General features: G+C 37.3%; 1 protein-coding gene and 1 long non-coding RNA gene across 2 annotated transcripts in view; one reads left to right on the forward strand and one right to left on the reverse strand.

Annotated features, from left to right (window-relative positions):
• Positions 1–6,859: 6,859 nt before the first annotated feature.
• LOC140330061 (uncharacterized) lies at positions 6,860–12,055 on the reverse strand. The gene is made up of 3 exons (XR_011920595.1): positions 11,844–12,055; positions 7,528–8,105; positions 6,860–7,044 (listed from the first exon to the last, which is right to left on the reverse strand). It is a non-coding gene; the product is annotated as an uncharacterized lncRNA (long non-coding RNA).
• Positions 12,056–14,564: 2,509 nt separating this feature from the next.
• The window catches only part of NT5E (5'-nucleotidase ecto), a 49,506-nt gene continuing 39,446 nt past the window's right edge, over positions 14,565–24,624 (forward strand). The window contains exon 1 of the mRNA XM_072408598.1: positions 14,565–15,003. Within this exon, the coding sequence (XP_072264699.1) occupies positions 14,689–15,003 (315 nt within the window). The 5' untranslated portion in view covers positions 14,565–14,688. The remainder of the gene's footprint in view (positions 15,004–24,624) is intronic.

Below are 24,624 nucleotides of genomic sequence, written 5' to 3' on the forward strand. Positions count from 1 at the left end.
CCTGGTAGCATGCTTCTAAGATAATTATCATTGTACGCTACTCCTTTAGATTTCAGCTATTATTTCTCAAAACATACATTCTTGGAACCATACCTAAATGGCACCATAGCTCTATTTACATATTAATGCTGCATCTTTTCCTTATTTCTTTTCTCAGTTCCTCATCTTTGAATGGCAGGGATTGTTATAGAAAGACAGAAGTTTAGGTATTGACACAAACAGACAAAAACAAATAAATGGGCAAAAAACTAATGATAGGCTGGTTAGCACTGAAACCATTCTGATGACAATTCACAGGTAAAGTTATTAACAATGATGGACTAAAAATGAAATAGGAACACAAATGCACAACTTACAGGAGATGTTTACATTGACTTAATATTACAACAGACATATAGAAGGAGATACTATGGTCAGACAAATGCAGAAAGTCAAGCTGAATCTCAACCAAACTAGTATTAATTGGAAACACCAAAGAGCAGTATGTAGACTGACATTGGTTGGCAGTGATGACCATGATGGTAAAACTTGAAGTGATACAGATAAAAATGGATAGATATATATAGACAGATGGACGTATATAAAGACAGACAGATGATTGATGGATTCCTTGCCACTGACCAGTTGATAGACATATATAGATGAACAGACAATGCCAGAGAGATTAAAAAAAGACTGATCGATGTCCTTTCTGCAATAAATTAACCTTACCTGCTTAATCACAGTTCCATATACACTCCCCTGTCAAATCATAAATACACTCCCCTGTCTTCGTTCCCTTAGGGGCACTGCCATCTTTTTCTTCTCTTCTGTGTGTCCTGATCTTCTGCCATCTTCCTTGGCCAGAATGACCTTATGAATGAACTTATTCAGTTCCAATAGCCCTGGGTGTTGCCAGCATACCCGGCGCATCATGGCATAATTTTTTTAAAAGACTAAAGTGAATGGGCAGCTAAGTGTGTTTTGTTGTAAAAGGGAGAAGGCTTGTTCCTCTCTACAATAAAGACCTTCCTGATCACTAATTTTCAAAGCAGAACTATTGTTCCACTTTAAATCCAACATGTCCAATGTGATCATGTATATTAGTTATAGGTGTATATATACTATGACGTAAAGACCTAATTTCTGCCTGATTATGATTTCAGAAAAAAATGAATATTAAAATTAAATATATGAGATGCTCCAAAAAAGATTTTGGATATTCCCTTTTCATGATGGATAGGTTTACATTGACAAATTACGAATGGGAATCTATTGAACATTTGCATTTCCTATTTTATTCTAGAGATAAAGTGAATTAGCTGAAGGAGATGCATTCCTACACAGCCTTTATCTGACAAGCTAGCAGATCAGCAGCAGCTGTGTTTTTGTTCTGCCAGCTTCCAAGCAATACATGCATACTGATACTATATAAAATGAACACAAAATGAAAACAACATGTTAATGCACAATGGTAGGACACGTATAAGAAAGCCACGTATAAGAAAACCTGTAAAGTAGACATTGGCAAAGTGCATGACCGAAGCAGCTGTTACTGTACGGATTATATTTCCACACACAGGAAACAAAGTATTTTAAGTAAAATTCAAGTCACACTAAACATGTCTCCCAGCTTTTAAGGCAGATCACTTAGGTATTTGTACGACACTCTGCAGACTGGAAGTTCCCTATAACCAGTAAGGTTATATGTTTCTTGGAACATAAAGAAAATGAGAAATAATTTTATCCTGTAGCCACTGGTTTTACCTAGCACTGGTACTTGAAATGGCCTCCAGTGTGGAAAAGATCTACCAATAAAAAGAGACATGCTTTCAATCAATTCTATTTTTCATCAGACAAAGATACAAAGGTATGTGTGAATAGACAGATCTCATATATCTCCGGAAATAGTCATAGTTCAGCTAAGTATCAACCATACCCTGAAGGTTTGTGATTTCACATTGCTAGGTAGGCCTTTTGTTAATATGTGGCAGCTTATGGGACCTGGTGAATAGCCACTTTGGAAAGAACTACTAACAAATAAAGTTTTTTAGAGTGTTCTAAACACAGGTTTACTATGAAATAAAGGTGAATAACAGCACTCTTCACTGATTCACTAGCCTTCATAAATCTCTATAATCATCAATATTCACAAACTCCAAATAGTACCTCCATCGTGAAAGGCCCGAGCATTACACCATAGAAGGAGGTCAAACTGTCTGGGTATATCATATCAGATCTGAGATCCCCATACATAGAAAACACAAAGTGCCGATTGACAAGCTACAGGAATGTGAATCAGCAGTGACAGCGGTGATCTCCATACCCTCTACAATGTCTTCTCAACCCCCAAATACATTTGGGGGAGTCAGGAATGGAGAAGGATCTGGGGGTTCTGGTAGATCATAGACTTAATAACAGCATTTAATGCCAAGCTGCAATATCTAAAGCTAGTAAAGTAGTAATGTACTAAAAGAGGAATAGAATGCAGAGGTGGAGACATTATCCTGTCCCTGTACAAAGCATTGGTCAGACCACATCTGGAATATGCTGTCCAGTTTTGGGCACCAGTTGACTAAAGGATATTGTGGAATTGGAGAATGCAGAGAAGTTCAACTCAACTAAGAAAAGGAATGGAGGAGCTCAGCTATGAGGAGAGATTAGCTGAACTGAATCTATTCCCCCTTCAGAAGAGACGTTTAAGGAGGGATATGATCACCCTGTATAAATATATAAATAGTCCATACAGAGAACTCTCTTCCCCAATATTCACTTTGAGATCATTACAAAGAACAAGAGGGCACTCTTTGCATCTGGAGGAAAAGAAATATTATCTCCGGATAAGAAAGGGATTCTTCAATGTAAGGTCTGTGAAAATGTGGAATCGGCTCCCCCAGTAAGTAGTTTCAGCAACTACTATAGATTGCTTTAGGAAAAAGCTGGATGTTTTTCAAGAAACACAGAATATAACTGGGTATTAAAGCTTTAAAGTAAAAATAAAAGAGACTGATTGCTTCATGGAATCAGGAAGGAATTTTTCCCCTTTTGAAGCAAACTGTACCAGGGTTTTTCTTTTGCCTTCCTCTGGACCAACTATGTCTATAGGGTTTTCTATCTGGGATATGTTTATTTCCCTAATGGTTGAACTTGATGGTCTTATGTGTTTTTTTACAACCTAACCTACTGTATAACTATGTAACACCACTGTGCTGCAAGCAGGCACAGTCTACATGAGGGTGACAACACTGCTTGGATTAAAGGAAGCCATGATGCATCTTAGCCACACCATCACATGAAGTTGCATTAGATGGATATTTCTGGCAGGGTCAGCATGTATTTGTGGGATTTTGCAGGGGACTATAAAATAAATGTAACTAAGGATTATTTATGATTTGGTGCACATATGTAGCAAAAAAACTGCACTTGAGCCTCTCCTACATATACTTGGCTGTCCACTATTATGTAGATGGTGACACAAAGAAACATAAAAGGAAACTATTTTCCATCACAGAACACAGATATGACAAGATACAACAGATTTCCCCCTGGGAACAAACACATGGGTGTAGCGGCTAGGAGCTACATCTAAAGTTCCAATCTGATTAGCAGTTGTCTCAGCATTAACTGCCAAAAGCCAAACTCTAGACCACCCTTCAATACTTTCACATGTGGTATTTTTGTTTTTTTAAAGAAAGCTGACCTTTTCTTTGTTTGCGAGCTAGTCATGTGTTGTGTAAGTGTCAATGATGCATATATCATTAAACTGTGCAGGGCAACTATATGTGAATGGCCATCATTCAGCCAAAAACACTGAGAACATACTGTGGTGGCAAAAGAAATACACAAGACAGAAAGTTAGTATTGCAGTCCAAGTTAATTTCTTTTTTTCAACGGGGTGGACATAGATGGGACAGGAAAGCAGCTCTAAAGCTAAGTAAGGAAGGTGTGTATTACAACATCAATGTTGGTATAATTGTAAAAAAATAAATATATTTCACTGTATAGATAACTTCCGGCATATAAGAAAAAATTAACATATCGGTAGCTGAAATGTTTAGGGACCAAAGCAGAATTCCACTTTTTATTAAATAATAACTGATAAGAAAGGGGACCACTTACACTCCACTTGGTCCAATAATGCTCTGTTAAATGGCAGCCCTTTAACCCACTTCCAATGAGTCCAGGTTGTCACCACTCAGTAGAGGAGGAAAGACTGCTTATCACTAAAAAAAGGAGCTGGGATGGCACAGGACCAGACAGAAAACTAACTGTAATAAAATGTAATATATATATTACCTTACTGTAAACTGGTATGTAAAAGAAATGACAAAAGTAGGGTGATGGAAAAGAGAACTTAAAGTTTCTGCATTTTCTGGTTTAAAATAATATTTCACAGGTCTGATTGACGGCAGTGTGAAATTTGTGACAACATACCATCTGTACTAATACCACTGTTAAATAAACTTGCTACCAAAGAATTTTGATAAATGTGCAATACAGAAAAGTAAACCTTAAAACAATCAAACATAAAATCAAAGGATATAATATAATTATTGCTCAGTGATACTTAACCTTGTCTTGGAACTGTAATACTGGAGTGAACAGCATTAGGAAAATATGTGAATTTTTTCCATTTAGTTTCCTGTGTTGTATCAGATGTATAAAGAGATGTCTGTACTTCATGGAAATGCTGTAAAACAGATGTTCTTTCTACAGTGATATTGAAAAATAAAATATTACATGATATGAGTTACTATATAAAATGGATCCTATTGGAAGTGTCAAATGTAACACGTTCTTGTAGGCTTTCTGTTGTTATTCACATTGGTGGTTAGTGGGATTGTGCTGTTATACAGATATCTCCAACCTTGGGCCCGTCTGTTATGGAAGAAGAAGAAGTTACACTTACACCAGTGCAGTAAGCAATGTCCCTTTGTCCTGATGCTAAATAGCATTACAGAATGCAATCATTTGAGAGGATGTAGCACGGGGTCTGGGGCCATCTTGTCCACTGGGCATGAAGTTAAAAAGTTAACTGTTATATACCACTTTGCTAAGCACACTGGGGTATGTTTCATTCATAAAAATCAGGCCTCTGTTTATAGTCAGCAGAGCCTCAAGGGGATGTTTCTGCTTGATTAGTTATGCCAATACAGCCATGTGGACTAATGCAGACACTTAAAACATCCCAGATTCCTAACCATTTTAAAAAGAGTGGGCACAGGCAGCAGGCAGTTTGTTTTCCTGGGTTAGACAATAAAATAATTTAGAATATCAGTATATGCCTAGGGTTTTAAAACTTAAATAAATGTTGTTCATCAGTTATATACTAAATCTTTTTTTTAAATGTGTTTTTTAATAAATTTCTTTTTTCAAAAGGATCAAAAGGAGCCAGGATGAAATAGGGGCTGGAGTATCAATTTGCAGTAGCACAGTTATTGCATTTACCTGTTCCAGAAATACCAATAGGTGCCTAGAAAAGAACGATCGTCATAGCAAATAATAAACCTACAAAAATCATCACTGTATGTATTCCAGCAATAGAAGGACACAGGACAGGGGGGCAAAAGAACAGGATATGAATGGGGGGATTGGGGTTGGGGGGGGGAGTAGAAGCCTAGGTAACAAAAATGCCTTAGGAATACAGGTGTTCAACAGTTATGTGTTAACTCACCCTAATGAAGGGAGTTAACACTTTGCTGAAATATATTGGTTATATTGGGTAACAAAGAAGAATCCAAAGCTGCCCAAATTGCCATTACTTTTCATGTAGCTGGGTGGTGAGGTGTTCTATAAGGTAGACATTCTTAATTTGGGAGTATAGGTCATAACTGCCTAAGAATATGTATGGGCAGGCCTAACAGGTGAGTAACCATGTCCAAGTTAACTGGAATCTCTACCATCTATCTCTAGGCCATTTACCAGTTTCCATACAAAAATCTTAATAGCTTTGCCATAGGATGCTGTAGAACAGGAGCCTATTATTCTATACAATTACTGTTAGATAGTCAAAATATCTAAAAAATGAGTACATAAAAAGTAAGATAGTGTAAAGTGAATTAATCAAACACTCTAACTAATACAAGCCAGTATCACCAGCATTACAGGCTTGATTAAGCATCAAAACACAGAATAATGTCTGCAAGGATCCCAAGAGCCTTACAATAAATGCAAAAGGGTCATCAAAGGGCACCAGGGGCCTTATAATGAATGTTTTTGTCCCTATGCATTATCTTGATATGTTCTTAAATATACTTGATCATCAACAACAAATTCAGCAGCGTGTACAAAACAGTTTTACACATGCAACAATGATTCATTGTTTTCTTGCATGCCTGCATACCTGCAATAAATTACTCATTCATGTGTACTATGGGCAGTAGAACAATTATGAGAAACAACCTGAGGCCTTGATGTTTCCCCATACAAATATAAGAATAAACTTTCTTGAGGCTGAGAGTAGGAGTACTTTGGGTATACAAGAATCAAAATGAATAGATGTCTGTCTGGAGGTATAGGTGTTCCTAGGCAGGATGTAATTGCAGGCAGACCATGTGATTCTGATCCTCCATTAATAAAAGAACTAAAACCAAGTTAGTAAAAGGGGCAGAGACAAAAAAGCTGGAGTAGAAAGAACTAGAAGATGCTGCATTTCTTCATTCCAAATGATTGTGTAAATAAAGAAAAGAATCACAGTACAGATGTGTGGTTTGTAAATAAACACAAAACCTAATTCAGACTATAGATTGATATACAAATATTGTAAATGTATACAAACAGCACCAAGTATTCAAGTTTATTTAGAAATCGTTGTAAGTACATACACTCATGTCCATAAAAAACACATACCCAATATATTTATATGGCCAGGAACAGATACATTAAAATGACAGATCTATTTTTAATAAATCTTTTATTTAGTTACTTGTGGTAATAAATATATGTTTATTGCCATATAAACAGCATATATAACCAAAAAAGAAAGCACCATATAAGTGATTAGCAGCATTGGTATGGTGAAATCAAGCAATTATTCTGTCACGTAGAAGGAAATGAAGAAGCAAACTGTAAACAAGAAAGACAAAGCATACCGTAAATCCATGTGCTTGCCTAATCGACAGTGAAAGAGGATAATGTATGACTAGTATTTCTCTATTTCACACCCAATAAGGAATTTTCTTTTTTTCAATCAAGATGTAGGTCAGATATATATACAGTATATATATATATATATATATATATATATATATACATACACTGTATATATATATACCATTGTCAAAGGTACATAACAGGGTTCCCTTCCAGTTGTCAAGGTAATAAACCCATGAAAGTGTATAATACTCAGCAGCGTGCAGTGATGTTAAATATTTTTAACATAACAAATATCAGAAATCACAGCATTTTAGTGCCCATTCTTTAGCACATCTGAAAAAAGGCACAGACTGCAAAATATGATTTGTTATACTCCTAATGTTGGCTAAAAGCTGGAATAATCCCCAAATAAAAACAAATCTGATCTATTTTATTATATGCTCGGAATCTTACCTAGAAGGAACTCTTGGCACTGTCCATGCAGTTCTGGATTAATTGCTAAAGATTTAGAACAATTCCATTTAAGGAACAAAAGATCAGTGAAAACAGTTTCTTCTAAGTACAGAAATGATAAAACAAGTCAACAAGGTAAATAATACATTAAATATTACATAGTACACAAAACCACATGAAATGTGGTATGTATTATATAATGAAATTATGTCACTTCACTATATGCTCAGTACTCATGTAAAATGGGTTCTCACAAGATTAGTCTCCGTGCCAAAAGCCTATGAATGTTACTCTTTTCTAAATATTAAACTGCAATGCAATACTCAATAAAATAAATTAGATCATATTCTGTATAACCACAAATGAAATACTTGAGTACTTTCCTGTCAAGTACAGACCAGTAGCTCGATGCACTGGATCACCAGCAGTAAATGAAGCCCTTTTAGCAATATTGTGGAAAGAGAATATACACAGTGTGTCTCAAAAGTCACTCCACATTTTTTATTTTATATTTTTAGCATCAACAAAGGAGTCATTGCAGTTTTACTGCTGATGGTGGAAGTCTCTCCAAATGATACCTGAAACGAAATAGAAAAAAAGGAAGTGTGTAGTGACTTTTGACATATATATATATATATATATATATATATATATATACAGTGGTACCTTGGTATAAGTCCGTTTAGGAATAAGTCCAACTTGGTATAAGTCCTGTTTGGACACAAAAAATTTGCTTGGTATACAACCTTTGCTGGGTATACAACCTTTGTGCTATAACTTGTACGGGTCAAAATGAGTCATAACACCGCGCTCCTTATTTACCTCTCTCGAGACGAAGCCACGACTGCCCACGAGCGTCAGTTTGCCAGTTCCCACCATTCAGTGAACAACCCGCGCTATAACTCTGTGAATTATATAACATCTCCTCCTCCTCCCTTCTCAGCACCATCCTAGTAGGCATTTGACTATTTTCAGCAAGATAAAGTGAGGTTAAATTTTAATTTATTTCATCTAATTGCTTTTGTATTTATGTATTTTAGTATTTAGCAGTGTTTAAAGTATTCTTTACAGCCCCATCAATGTATAATATGCCAATAACAATAGGATTTTTTCCTCATGGGAACAAATTATTCAGTTTCCCTTTATTTCTTATGGGAAAAAATGTGTTTGGTATAAGTCCTGTTTGGTATAAATCCAAGGATCTGGAATGGATTCGGGATTTTTACCAAGGTACCACTGTATATATATATTCATAAAAAGTTTTCACAATCTTCACCTTTCACTTTCAGAGTTTTGACACAATAGTTTTTCCAAATGATACAAAGAAGACTGGTAATACAGATAATGCAACCATATTAAAAGTTTTATTGGCAATTACATATTGTTGTATAGCACAAGGATCAACAGCAATAACATAATGACATACGCAGGGTGATAGAATGTGTAAACTGTGTGCAGGGTTACACTGTGTGCATTGGCAGGCAGAGGAGGAGGAAACTGTTGGTCGTGAAAGATTTTTTTTAGGTCAAACCATAATCTTGCCTGAACAGGCACATTTTAAAGCTTGAACCAATCTGAAGATATGTTAAAGAATATTACAAATCTGATAAGTCCTAAAGGTATGGGGAAAACCAGGGGGGAGGACAGAAGAAGGTCATGAAGAGGGTAGAGGTTGCACTTAAAATGGTAATTTCATTATAGTAAAAAAATTCACAAAGCAATCAAACTGTTTTAGTTTAGTAAAGAGTTTAGTAGAATGAGAAGAATAAACTATCTCTGTAGGTGGCAGCTAATGGAACAAGTGACAAATGGCTGGATCATGGGAAAAGAAAGCAGAGAGGTGAATAATCTAAATGATGAGGAGCACAGCAGGTTTTAACAACTTCCCTGTGATTCATCAGCAGTACTCCCCCATCTGTCTGACATTCACTGCCACAAATGGTCAAATTTACCATATGCAAACTTTCATGTTTGCAGAAAGAACTTCCAGAAAGATAATTTGGCAGCTGGGATGTGCATGAGTGCCAGCCACCATCTAAGTTTGGTAGGCACAATGTGGCTGCTTTTTATTTCGTAGCCCAAACACCCTCACTTCCTCCAATTTTAAAGTGAATCTATGCCCACACTGTACTCACTGAAGTAGATATATAGTCTATCAAGCATTAAAAGTAATTTAAAACAACCTCATGTTCATCTCTGTAGCTATATGTGTTGTGAAGAAATCTCCGGAAGGTGCGGCACTGAAATCACAAATCCTCTTTATACTACTTCATAGGAAGAGAAGAATCTTGATAGGCTTTCAGGTATCATATTGTAACACACAGCAGGTACTTGTGAACTGTTAGGAAAAGTGCAAACAAACTCAATTTTGAATACTATGCATCCTGTAGATATGAGGTATTACCCTGAATTTGTGTTAGTTGAACAATGTTGCACAGCAAAACCTAAACATAAATAACATAATGACACACAGGAGGTGATAGAATGTGTAACTGGTATGCAGGGTTACACTGTGTGCATTGGCAGGCAGTGGAAAGGAAAACTGTGGATCAGTAACGGGAGAGATTATTTTAGGTCAAATCATAAACTTGTCTGAACAGGCAAGTTCGGTTAGGTTCTAAGAAACTCAGTTCCAAATGCTACACATTGCATAGCTGTGACATATTGGCATGAATGTGTTGAACTCTCTAGCAAGCGGTTACAGTTTTATTACCACAGGTTGCAAAGGACTATGGGTCATCTGCTGTCCTGCAGAACATTTTCAACCATCTGGCAACTTCCTAAAGCAGTTGGGAAAATGTCCCATTTAGGCCTATGGAAGGGGTTCAATGGAAAACAATGCCTTAATCTTGTGAAAATCTACACTGCCTTCAAACTCCTGCAATAATGGATTTAAACTGTTCCTGTTTGGTTTCATGGCTTAGGTTGGCAGTTGAGTATTGAGAGTGGTAAAGTTTAATATTATCTGTGGGTTTTTATGGTGCCCCACACCTATCATCTGCCCTAATCATTTGCCTGATCCTTGGAATATGCCTACCTACTGCCAACTCTGACCCCTTCTCGCTGTGGTCCCCTTCTTCTGCCTGCTGGACGCTGCCTGTCTCCTCACTGAAGCCTTTACTTCCTTTTTCCTCAGGTGGGTTGCAACCTGTTGGCAACTTATAGTAAACAGTCTAATGAGCGATCGATCACCCCTTGCAGGTGTTCTGGTGAAGTGCCTCAGTGCTACCTGCCTGGGAGGACATGCAGGGGTACCACTATAAAAAATGCTCCTTTAGAAACCAAATGAACCTTGACTTTGAAGCATTTGATGTGATCTTTTATAATGAATTACTTCACACTATATGTAGCTAGAGAGGTGAGTGCTGGTTTGTTAAAAAGCTACCTTACTGCTTGTTAGGAGTATGTATGTCTATTGTCTAGGAACTGGTGCACTTAAAGCACGTTCTGACACTATGGGATCATCTGTAACCCATTCTTGACTAAAATACTACTTTTTACATCGCCTTGCCATGAGAACATTACCGTATATACTCAAATATAAACCAAGACTTTTTGTTCTTCAAAATGCCATTAGAAAAAGCATTTTGGTTTATACTCAGGTAACAAGAGTAGATGGCACTCATGTGACGTCTGTAACAAACTCTTGTTGTGTGTTATTGAAGAGTTTGTTAACCAACAACCATGGACAAAAGATAAGGGGGGAGGGAGACAACAGACTGTTTAAGTGATTTTTATTTTGTTTTCCATGTATTTAATGTGTTAATTTCTATTGATCAATGTTTTGAATGTGAGCAATGATGGATGAATTTTGTGCCCCAGTTTTAACTTGAGTTGGGTTTATACTTGAGCAGGTTCAAAGAAATACATTTGGTTTATATTTAGGTACATGTGGTAAATAAACCTTTCAATAGAGAACTGAGAGTGTGCAGATGTGTGTCCTTTGTTTACAGGCCTTCTGTTAAACTATAAAATTAATTGTTGAGTTAATAGTTTTAATACATATTATTAACATAATTGATGCTGCCAAGTTTGGTCTGGGCATTAAAGCTTCTAAAAATTTTGGCCCAATAAGGATTACATATAAGGCATCCTCATGAAGTAAAGCTTCACACTCTCCATTCATACATTGAAAGTAAGGACTTTATTTGGTATTGTTCCATGCCGGAGCATAGCAATGTAAATATCAAGTAGAAAAGTACATAGGAAAACAGGAACTACTCAGCCTTATTCTGTTGCTCTAGTAAAGGAGATCTCACATCTAAACTTTAATTTTTACATTTGGATTGCCCAGGGTAGAAGTAAAATTTCTGTACCTGTTTTCCATGCTTCTGCCCAGGAGATTTTATTCACTTCCTGTTGTGTCACCTGTGCAGGAAGTGAGGAGGAATTTTAAATTATTTGAGAATATTTTATCTAAACTCACACAAACCTGGAATATTCCAGCTGGGTTTATGTTAGAAAAATGAATGAATAGCAGCTACCCTGAATGTAAATTACATGTCAAAATGTTGTCATAACATTAGAAGGCAACATTTGATAAGGGATGTGAGCAATGACTACATGAACAAACACTGGCAAAGCTTTAGTTACACACAGCAGAAGGAATTCAGATAAGAGAACTGTAATCATGCCTTGTAACACAATTCAAGGCCAAATATTTAGCAAAGCTGCACTTGCAAATTCACCAACAACTCCTTTATAGGATGCACATTGTACTTGGTCCTGGATTTCTGGAAGGTTGGGGTGCAAATTTCCATTCCATTTGTTAGTATAAATGGTTTCCTTTCCATATACTGGCTAGAGAATCATTTATTAAGCAAGTTACCAGTAAAATCTCACAGTTGTCACCAGAACAAGAATAAAGAGAAAATCTTCTGATGGGGACACCCAAATAATGTGATAATTGTCCAAAAGAGGATTTCCCTGACTTTATTGTTTCTCTGGGCCAGGCGGAGAAGGGAAATATATCTAACACAAAACAGATAGCAGAAAAAGAACATGTTGCAACCCTTTCCTACTCTAATCAAAAACCAGCGGAAGCCCTGTGAGAATTCGAGAAAACAATAAACAATCCCCATAACTGAAGAGTAAATTCTCCATATTAATGTTTCTTGACCTTTTTAATATGGGGAACCCAATTATAACTTTGAGGCAAACCTTGCTAATAAATCCACAGTATATTAACACAATGATCAGTGGAAAGATAGATAGCCAAAAAGAGCATTGGTGCGTGTTAAACTGCCTTTAGAATCATAAATTGCTCATTGCCCAAAGAACCCCTAACAACCCCTGGAGGAATTATAGGGTTTTGAGAACTGAAATCATGTGAGTATAAGAGACAGGTCAGGGACAATTAGCTGAAAGAGGAAAGGGCTAGATGATGCTGGATGTCTGTCAGTCCATCAGAGGTGGCTTCTGACTTACTTCCATAAGTCCACCAAGTGCAACCACTAGGGAAATAAACATATCCCAGATATAAAACCATATGGACATAGTTGATACAGATGAAAGCAAAGAAAAAAAAAAACCCTGGTACAAATTGCTCCAACACAGGAAAAAACTTTTTTTTCTGATTCCATGAGGCAATCGGATGTTCCATGGAAATCTCTGTTATTTTTACTTTAAAGCCGTAATACCTAGTTATATTCTGTGCTTCTAGAAACACATCCAGCCTTTTGCTAAAGCAATCTATAGAACGTGCTGCAATTACTTTCACATTTTCACAGACCTTACAGTGAAGAATCCCTTCCTTAGATTAAACTTCTTCCTCCAGACGCAAAGAGTGCCCTCTTGTCCTTTGTAACGATGTCAAAGTAAATTATCTGGAGGAGAGTTCTCTATATGGACCATTTATATATTTATACAGACTTGCTGCACCTTTTAATGCACACTGTGTGCAGTGAAATCAGATATCAGAAGAGCAGCCCCTATCACTGTGTAATACTACAAGTAAAGGTGCGTACACACTTCCAATTTTTATCGTTCCAATCGAACGACGAACGATCGATTGGGCAAAAAATCGTTCGTAAAAAAGTAACCAACGACGCCGACGAACGAGGACAATTGTTGGAAACGAACGACCGGACCGGCGGATCGGATTGGGCGACGATCGTTGAACATCGTTCGTGTGTACGGTCGTTCGTTGATCGTCCATGATCTGAGCATGCGTGATGAACGAACGTTCATTCACTTTCCTGTCGTGCACATAGTTCCTCTATCGTTCAAACGATCGTATCTATTGTGTGTACAATATCTACGAACGATCGTGTCGTTACCTCTATGTACAGGATCGGTGCTATACGATCGTTCATATATATCGTGCAGGAACGTTCGTCATTCGTTTTCCGACGATAATAATTGGAAGTGTGTACGTAGCTTAAGGCTAAAGTTCATCTTTAAAGCAAACTATACCTTTACAAAATACAATCAGGTAATTCCTATATTGCGGAAAGGACAGGCAATGTCCCTTCTGCAATAAAATACCCTTACCCACCTGATCACAATATTTTTTAAATACACTCACCTGCCCAATTCCATTGATTGTTCCATTCTGATCTTTGTCCATCTCCATTGACTAGGCTGGGATGACATAACTAATTTGTCCCAGATATCCAACATATCCTGGCTTCATGCATTTTTTCAGAAGATAGTGATCACACAGGTAAGTTAAATCACCTGTCCCCTTCAGCAATAATAAAGTTGCCTGATTGCAGGAAATATACAGGTATTATCAAATCAACAAGCCCATAGCTGTCAAATGTTTCTACTACTGAACATTTCTACCATCATATTACCTGGGGTCAAATATATTTAAATACAGAAAACGATAAGATATCTGATTGCAAAAGAGCAGCAGCCGAGAGCTACAAAACTCCTATGTAACTATTTGTAGCCATAAACAGGAAAAGCCAGCCCACATCACCTTCACTCATGTTGTTACAATATTGTGAATGGCATTTTTGTATTCCCATGCAGCTCTGTGATGTATGATGAAGCTGTGTGTTTTACAAGATGATCTATGAAGCCTCCTGGTAGTAGAGGTGACACCTCCCCGATCCTCCTCCTTGTGCAGATAAAGTAGAGATGTCAGTGCAGCACACACACACACATTAACACATACACACACACATACACGCAGGCTAGGCATACGCACTGGCAATGCTGCCGCTATTAGCGCTGCTCTGCTCCGCTCTCTGCACACTGGTACTGCCCTATCAGATCACCATCCTGCACACCAACGATGTCCATGCCCGTGTAGAACAGACCAACAGGGACTCCGGAAAGTGTGGCACTGCCCAGGACTGCTATGGAGGGGTGGCAAGGAGGTTCACCAAGATTAGGGAGATCCGTGACAGCCACCAGAATGTCCTGTTACTGGATGGAGGAGACCAATACCAGGGGACTATATGGTTCAATGTGTATGGTGGCATGGAAGCAGCTCAGTTCATGAATTCCCTGGGATACGATGCAATGGTGAGTAATGACTTGTCATGTATAAATGGGTATTGTTTCTCATTGTATTGTTATTTTTATTATGTGATGTGATTAGTATCAGTAGGGGAAGCATTCTGCAATACCATGTAATATTGGATGTGTATCTATATTCATAACAGAATTATTGGTGGCTGATTTTATTCAGTAAGGTGTATGGAAAGCTTTGGGTTCTCCTGTTGACATGTACATTTTACATGGTATTTATATTGCCATATATACTTTTATATGGTTTCCCGGGTCATTGAGTTGTTTCAAGGGGTCTTCAAGTCTTATAGCATTTCTTAATCTATCTTTTCTGGTCAGTGTCAGATTCCAGATCTGTCTTCACAGTGGTTCAAATTGATTATTTTTTTATTTTTCATTTGTCTGGGCTGTTCTCTTGTAAATCGCAACTGGTGACCAAGGTCTCTGTCCCATTGTCTTCCACTCCCTTTGGCACATTCTTGTCTCCATGACCAAAAGTTTGGTACATGAGGGGGCAGGTCTGAGCTCAGAACATCAGCTGGTATATATTTGTAAAATAGAGCCCCTTGGTTCCAGAAATGCAGGAAGTCTTTAGTGGTATACAAGCACCTGGTGTTGAATTAGTAACTTTATACTCTAAATTAAACACTTTAAAATGTTGTTGAAAATTCCTGGGAATTATTTTGGGAATAGACTATATGTGATAGGGGTGATTTGTAAAACACACCTACCTCCTTGCAGAAATTTCTAACACACAACTCTGCAAAAACCTCTCCTTTAGGTACTGTTAGCTGGCAACATCTGGTCCCTGCACATTACCTAAATCTAACTAATTTAAGACATGTACTTTGTTTCCAGATTGTTCCTCAATGCTATAGTTCATAAACCTTATCTCTAGTCTAGACTACTGTAACATCCTTCTCTCTGGTATTCCACTAACCCGACTCTCTCCTCTACAATCTATTATGAATGCTGCAGCCAGACTCATCCATCCTTTTCACCGCTCCTCTTCCGCTGCATCTCTTTGTAGTTCTCTCCATTGGCTTCCATTCACCTTAGAATAAAATTCAAGCTCCTGTGCTTTGCCTTCAAATCCCTACACAGTTCTTGTCCCACTTACATTTCTGACCTGGTAAAAAAAATACTCCCCCAGCCGCTCTCTCCGCTCCTCCGATGACCTACTAATGACTTCCTCACTCATAACCTCATCACACGCACGGATACAAGACTTTTCTAGAGCTGCCCCAACTCTCTGGAATGGTCTTCCTCGTCCTATTGGGCTTGCTCCTACTTTCTGCTCATTTAAAAGAGCACTCAAAACCCATTTTTTTCAAACTTTCCTACCCATCTTCTTCTGTCTTTTGAAACCATCACTACTTCCCACTTTTCCATATCTCCCATTCTATTGTGTGTAAATTCCCCCACCTACTAGATAGTAAGCTCATCGGGGCAGGGTCCTCTCCTCCTCCTGTGTGACTGTCTGTATTCGTCTGTCATTTGCAACCCCCATTTAATGTACAGCGCTGAGTAATATGTTGGCGCTATTTAAATCCTGTTTATTAATAATAATAATAATATTAAAATTCATAATAATTGTGGTAAGTGTAATTATCACATTACACCCTTTTCCCACAGTTCTTCCCCAAAATGATCCTTCCTTTGGGGTTTTGACCCTGTACAGACAGCACTGTTCTGTTCTTTAGAGAGGGTGAGCGGGAGGCATTCTCCCTATTATAAAATAGCACACATTTGTGTCAGTCGTTCACTGATCCAGAGTGCCAGATAACTAAAAGACGCCGGGGGACAGCTGTACAGACACTAGATTTTCTCCTAAAACTATCATGAACATCTCTGGCAACAATTTTTTTACTTTAACTTACTTTAGGACGTACGTGACCCTGGAAAAAACTGTTTGGTTTATTCATGTCATCCAAACATTTCAAGCAAAGAGCACCTTGTAAATGCTATAATGGTTTTATATTTTATTGGATAAAATATCATTGTTTGTGCAGCTGATTAGGATTGGCCAGTAAGCCTGGATGATCTGGAGATTTAGTATATATATTATTTATTTTATTTATGCTGTTTAAAACTAAGATGATCAGATGATGTTTCCTAATCGATAATGATCAAGAAATGTATTTTTGTCCATGCTAAACTGATATTGGTAAGTGAGTTAATAATTCATGTACATTTTCTCCATGCTAGCTTTTACTGTGACTTTTTGGTTTAAATGCACATTAGTGTACCTGTAAATGAAAACAATTACTAAAATGTAAACTGTAGTAGGAAGATGTTCGCCACAACCACTGCTGACTTACCTGAATACTTTGTTCTGTAACTTTTAGTTATAAATTCTGCTGGTGTATTTATCCTGCTGATGTCTTTTAAAACAGATTTCTGGTGGCTATACATTACTAATAACAATTATGTTAGTGTTGTAGTGTTTCTCTACATTTGTAACATGGGGAAATCCATTGAAATAACTTTCAGGTCTTTAGGGAACCCCTAATAAATTCACAGTACATTAGTGTGGTAGTCAGTGCAAATAATGCCTCTAACATTCCTAGCCAGTGGGTAGAATTCCACCCACACAGAGAGGCAAAAAGATCATTTTTGGCATTTAAACTAACTTGAGTCACAAACAGCTCATTCCTAAAGGAACTTCTAGCCACCTCTGGAGGAACCCTAGTTGGGATACACTGGTATAGTGTATAGTAATTAGGCTTTAAAAACTTATAACATAATAATACAGAATTTGGAACAAGAATGGGAAAAGTTTTGCTTGACACCTTAACAGACCCCAGTAGTCCCCAGTAATCTGATATCATATTTACATGTATCCTAAAGCTAGGTACACACATGCAATAATTGCAGTTAAAAAACAAACGACTAACGATTATGCACGATTATTTTGAACAATCGTATTGTGCACAATTCTGTACATGCTGTAACGATTAACGATACGATTGTTCAAATATAATCCACCAATAATGTACACACACTAGATACGATCAATTGAACGATGCAGGAAGTGACATGTAAAGGAGAAAGTGTACTGCAGAAACATCCATGATCACTGAGCAACCGTACACACAATAGATTAAGAACAATCATCACCCAATCAGATCCGCCGGGATGGTCCTTTGTTTCCAACGACAATCCTCGTTCATCGTCGTCGTTGTGCACTTTTTTTGTTAACTATTATCAGCCGAACGGTTGTTAGTCGTTCGTTTCCAATGATAATTATTGCACGTGTTTACGCAGCTTTAGAATCTTAAAATGTTGCCTCTATCTAGCTCAGAAAACAAGACGTGGTGTCACAGTAAAAGCACCAAATGGGAATTCTATAGAAAACGCTGAAGTGTGGGATGTGTTGCATGAAGGACTATCTGACCATTGATTTTAGACATCAGTCATCAGTACACACATATTTATCACAGTCTTGTATCCTGCCAGGATGCATGCATTGAAAAGCTCAGCGTTGTGCATTCTAGATTAGTGTTTTTAACTAGAATAACATACTCCTGGCCAGAGAAAATGTACTCTAGACACATACGGTAGATGATTTGTTTGTTTCAGTTGCCCCTAGATTATTTACAGTTTGATTATTTCATATATTAAGGTATGTGAAAAAGTAAGTGCACACATTTGAATAGGCAAATGTTAGATCTCCATTAAACAGTACCTTCAGGTAAAAGTGATACATTTGAAAAGATGGCACATAGGATTTATATAATGTATTCATTTTCATATTCTAAATTTACAAAAAATAAATTTGGAAATAATCAGCACAATCATACATTTAATATTTCAAATCCAGGTGTTCAATTTCAGAATGTTTGAACACCCTGGATTACCCATTACCTACTGAATGACTTTAACATGCATCTGCTTTCTCTCTGATGTCCTGTGTATTCCACATTTATGACTGATTCCGGATTCTGTACTTGTCCCCCCTTTTCCTCCCTACAATCCCTACCTCCCCCCACGGTTATATCTATCTTCTTTTCTCTTACATTTATTTCTTCCTGCTGCTTTCTCCCTCTACTCTCTTTGTTTTGGAATGTATAATGCCAATGGGTCGGCAGGATTTTACATTGGTTTTAGAAATGCTTATATGTTTATTCACATAAAAATGATGTTTCATTCTGCTTTTGGATACCCAATTTACCATGTTTGTGATGTGTATTCCTGCAATCCATTGCTTATATTTATTCGTTTCTGGTAAAATTGTAATAAAAATAATGGAAACATTTTATTAGGTGTTCCAGATTAGGTGCCAATAATCAGGAGATTGGAAAGCAGAGTGTGGAAGCTGTGGAAGTCTAGTAACGAATTAAAAAAAAAAGATGGCAAATGCTTTGAATTCAGTCTTTCTACTGTATGTAAAATATTCTACAAGTGGAGAAGATTTCAGATGACTGCAAATGTTTTCAAGACTGGCAGCCCCAGTAAACTCTGACTAACAGTTTACTGTATGATGCTACAAGAAGTCTCCAAAAACTACAAACATACTGCAGGGTCTGTAGGTAATTTTGGATTCATTGCATTCATCTACAATTAGAAGGAAATTGTAGATATTAGAACTCTGAATGGCGAGTGTGCCAAGAAAAAGCATTTGCTGCTCCTAAAGAACATCCGAGCAAAACTACAGTTTGTCATATACCATATACAGACACGAGGCAAAGAAAGTACACTATCTTATAATTCTAAGGTTATGCAACTGAGGAAACCGCATTACATCTGGAACAATGCCATTTGGACAGATGAGATCAAATGAATATGTTTGTCAATGATGCATAACACCAAGAATAGTGAAAATCAAAAAGCAGCATATTAGCACAAACACGCCATGCTCAGTGGTTGAAAGGTGATGATTTAGGTTTGTTTAGCATCCAAAGTATTCTAAAATCAAATGTAAGGCCATCTGTGTGACAACTAAAGCTTGACTGAAACTGTGTCAAGCACACCAGCAAATCTATACCAGGATGGCTGAAAGAAAAATAATTAAAGTTTTGTAATGGCACAGTCAAAGTCCAGACCTCAACCAGATCAAAATGCTGTGGCCCAGACCTTAAGAGAGCTATGCATAAACAAATGCCTGCAAACCTCAATGAGTTGAAGCAATGTTGTAAGGAAGTGTGAGCTAAATTTATTCCACAACGATGCAAGAGCCTGTTAAAGGCATACAGAAAAGGACCCGGTGATTTTTGTTATGTCTCATTTAGGAAAACCTTAGAATGAAAAGAGGGGGTACTTTCTTTTTCTCATGACTGTAGTCAAAGACCAAGCCTTCTTAAACAATAACCTTTATTTTTAAAGGTGTTTTGAACAAAGATCTAATGTTTTTAGCTGTGTTTTGCTTGTCGTGTAATTTTCCTATTAATTGACATGTCTGCAGTGTGATTGGGTGTTTTTGGGTGGATGGCATGCTGAACCTTGACAATGCCTACGTGCCAGATATTGGTGCAGGAGGATGCACCACTGGCATTATAGTGCCCAGCCTATCCCTTCCTGGCTAGGGGAAGATCAGTGAGCACAAAATGAAGGGAAGGGGGATGGGGCATCTGAAACCACTGGCACCAATACACATGTGTCTACCATGATTATTGGCAAATCCATCCCCTGTTCCAAAATTTTCATACCTCCCATCCTGTTCTTCAACAGTCAGCATCTGCCTCTGTCCCTTGCTGTACTGTATCCTGCTTGTCCTTAAAAAAAAAAAAAAATCCACTTGCCTTTAATCCCGCAGGGCAGTTCGATAGCTCCGGGGGTGTCCTGCATCAGGTCCCGCGTCGCGCCGGCATTTGTCGCGATCTTCTCGTCTTCTTCCTGTTCTTCTTTCTATGTCACCCAACCCCGGCACAAGATCGGGCGACGTAGGATGGAAAAAAATTTGCTGCACGCGTGAGAAAGGCTCCTTCTGCGCATGCCCAAAATCCCTGATGTAGGTATCCCGGGAGGCTTTGTGCTCCCACTCATTCTCGACTGCCTAGGCAATTGATAATTAGGGGGCGGTGCTTCACCTTTTTAATAATCCAAAGACACAAAATTTTACTCTACATAAAAGGGTTGTCCACCTTTTTATGAAAAATGAAAATTGTGAGTTTAGGTACGCTTTAAGTTAACCCAACAATCTAGAGCCAGACTCTGTGCACACCTATAGAAAAACAATTGAAATTAATCAATCAACTAAAAATGAACAAAACAACTAGAGTTTTTAGATGAGATTGGTAGATTAGTCATTAACATGCTACAATGAGCATGCTGTAATTTAGCAATGCAGTTTTTCACATCTTTCTGCACAAGGACATAATTAGATATTCCCAGAGCTTTAGTGCTAAATCTCAAATCTAGGCTTCTTTCTAAAAATGCATAAAGCTATGTAAATATGTTTGAAATTGTTTATTTGGCTTCTTGTTGATAATTTTAATAATATGTGTTTTTTTAGGATAATTTAACTTGTGTAGGGGCCATTATAATTATTTTTATATTGGAAATGTAAAAAAACGAAAACAATTCAGTATTGTACCTAAGATAACTTCAGTATTTTACCTAAGAAAAAAAAATGTTGTGTTCCTTATCCAGGTAGTTTGCTTTCTTCTTGGTACAGCTGAATATCTTAAAACTTATATATACATGTCACACTGCAGGTTTTAGGGGCAATACCCCAAAACAGAGTCAAATACATCATTCCTATATTCTTTGGGAAGCCTGTGATCAAATTGTTTCCTCCTATTGATATTACAGTAGGCTCTCCTGCCCTGATGAAGTTCCACTTAATTAATGAATAATGAACAATTCATGTTCTGTTCATTTCAAATAAGAGTGGAAAAGGCTAGAATTTAAGGATTTATTTAGCTCAGTTTAGTAATTTACTGAACAATCCTTTTCTATGAGTTACTGGTTCTTTGGTAGTTGGCAAATTTGAATTAGGATTTAAAATGTTTTTATGGTTGTGGATAGTTTTGTGAATATATGCACTATCTATTAATGTTTTATTGTGTGTTCTCATTAAGGATTGACACGGTTGTGACTTCTTTATGTCTACCCCTAAATAAAACTACTAAGGTGTCACTGGTCAGCCTGCAGACTGCCCAACAGACCACAGATTCTAGGGCATTCTTCTGTCAGAACATTCCCACCAGTGCTTGGCTTGTGTCCTAACCAGAACAATCCTTTCTAATGTGCAAGAAAATATTATCATTATAAACAGTTTTATTTTCAAATATGCAGACTACAGTAATTCTATTATAAAGAAGAACTTTGTTAGTGGAAAGTCTATTCTATTTACTCTAACCCAACCAAAACAATCCTTTTTGGCAGGTGTTGCACTCATACTGCTTCCACCAATAATTTACACAAAAGACGACTGTTCATTGATTTACAGAACTCAGCCCAATACATATGAAAAAAAAAATGGCCAGGTCCCCAACCGGCTAAAATAATCCTTAATCTCCATAATCCCTGCAAAATCCTTACACCACAATTCCATTTTTTCACTTTTTTCTTTAGTATTTGCAAAACTTCAAAACATTTACACAAATATTCTTAAGCATTTGCAAACCAATTCAAGTCAATCAGCCCTGAACACTACATTTAGTCCCCCTGAAAAAGCATGGCACTGCTGCTGCCTTCTGCTGTCTCCCAAATAGAGGATATTGAATGGACCCATTTTGTCCAATGGTAACCATTTTAATGTGAACCAATGTTGACCGAACTGTTAGTCTGACCCAAGCCTGGGGGTGTTTGTGGCTGTATTTCAACTACCTGCAAACACAGAGAACAGTAAACACTTGATGCTTAACCCTAGACTGTGCAACCGAAAACTCTTAAAACATGTTTTGGCTGGCCTTTTAATGTTAAATTATATCAGTAACAAAGGTAGGGGATGAAATTGTATAGATAAATGTAAGCTAAGATTAAAGGTCTATGATTCCTAAACTATAGGTAGTTGGGTGACATTCAGGCCATCATCACATTAAGTGAAAAGTAAGCTAAATTCACTTCTGTTTTCAGGAAAACCTATTAGTATTTGTAACTGAAATGCATTTTTATGCAAAAATGAATGTTTTTACCGCAGGAAAATATTAAGTATGAATGGGTTCCTAAGGAACCTCTACACAATAGCAAAATCTCACATATACATTTCATAACATTCTGGATGACCTTTATAGTCTGTGATTCGCTGTGCTGGTGTATCTAATGGAAGTAACAACACCCCAGTCTTTATTTCTGACCTACTGAATGGAGGAGGTTTAGGAAACAGCTGTCATTTTACTATGTACACTAATCTGATTATTGCATGGCTGTGCAGGAATATGTCATATCATGTGACAAGTTCACTTGTATTGGAAAAGCTAAACTGGCATAAAATACACAAATAAATGCTGCATTGTATGTAGTATTACATGCTTAGAGCCCAAAGAAATGTTCAATTGAAATCAGAGGAGAGGTATGAGACCTCTACAGAGAGATCATGGCTTCTTTAAAGAGAGCAAAGGTTTTTCTTTCCAGGTTGATGGTAAATGATAGGGATTGTCCACACTGTGGCTACTCTGTAAAAAAACTATATACAGTATAGGACTTTGCACATATTTTGTTCTGATGCACCTTGAACCTATTTTGTGGATTTAAACTAAAATTTCAGTTGTACACCTGAGTTTGACATGGTATTAGCAATCCCTGTATAGTTGAGCTCAGCTTGGGCAAGAGATAAGTACCACAAGAAATCAATCAGTTGTGCTCACCAGCTCACCCGTCTACTTCATACCAATTTTTTGTTTTGCCAGCATTTTGATGTCCGCAATTGAGATGAATTATTTGTAAGTCTCAAAAACATAGAATTCTTCCATGAAATGAGAATATACAGGTAATCCCCGAGTTAAGGACATCCAACATACGGACGACTCCTAGATATGATCGGGGCTTCCCTGCTCATTCTTGCAGGACGGAGGCTTGATGGGGGGAGGAGACAGTTCGAATGACTTGCATAAGAAGACTTTTGCTAAACTCAGCCAAGGTTGTGATGATTTTTAGGGCTGAGTAGTTCTGCAGCCTCTTGTAACTCTTTAATGAAAAATACAATCTCTGCAGTTGTTTATTTTTTCATATCAAAGCACAGGTTGCTCTGGAAGTTAATGAATGTCTAGGCTCCATAAAGTTTTTATTTTTGCTTTGTTTGTGATTAACTCACAGTGAGGATTTTATACAGTAACTGACACCATGCTGCCTAATAATATGTTGAGAAAAACATCTGTCCTAATTGCATTTATTAAAATAATGTACCTGTGCCGACTTACATACAAATTCAACTTAAGAACAAACCTACAGTCCCTATCTCATATGTAACTCAGGGAATACCTGTATAAGAGACTCTTGTATCTTGGATTTTGTTCTCATCATCCTTAATAGTGATACATCTTCAGTGGGCTTATTTTTGGAGGTTATTCGTGGATGTATGCTTACATCTGAAAGAAATTAATTATGTTTGTGAATGATGCAATGTTTTATGTAAAAAAAAGTTTTATTAGTATTTGCTTTTGTTTGCTAGCCTTTTGTTTTTTTTTCAAGCCTGGTTAAGTGTTGTCATAAAGACAGGAAATGAGGGTAAATCTATCCAACAAAGCCCCA

This window comes from Pyxicephalus adspersus, chromosome 4, assembly GCF_032062135.1.
Source record: "Pyxicephalus adspersus chromosome 4, UCB_Pads_2.0, whole genome shotgun sequence".
NCBI lineage: Eukaryota > Metazoa > Chordata > Amphibia > Anura > Pyxicephalidae > Pyxicephalus > Pyxicephalus adspersus.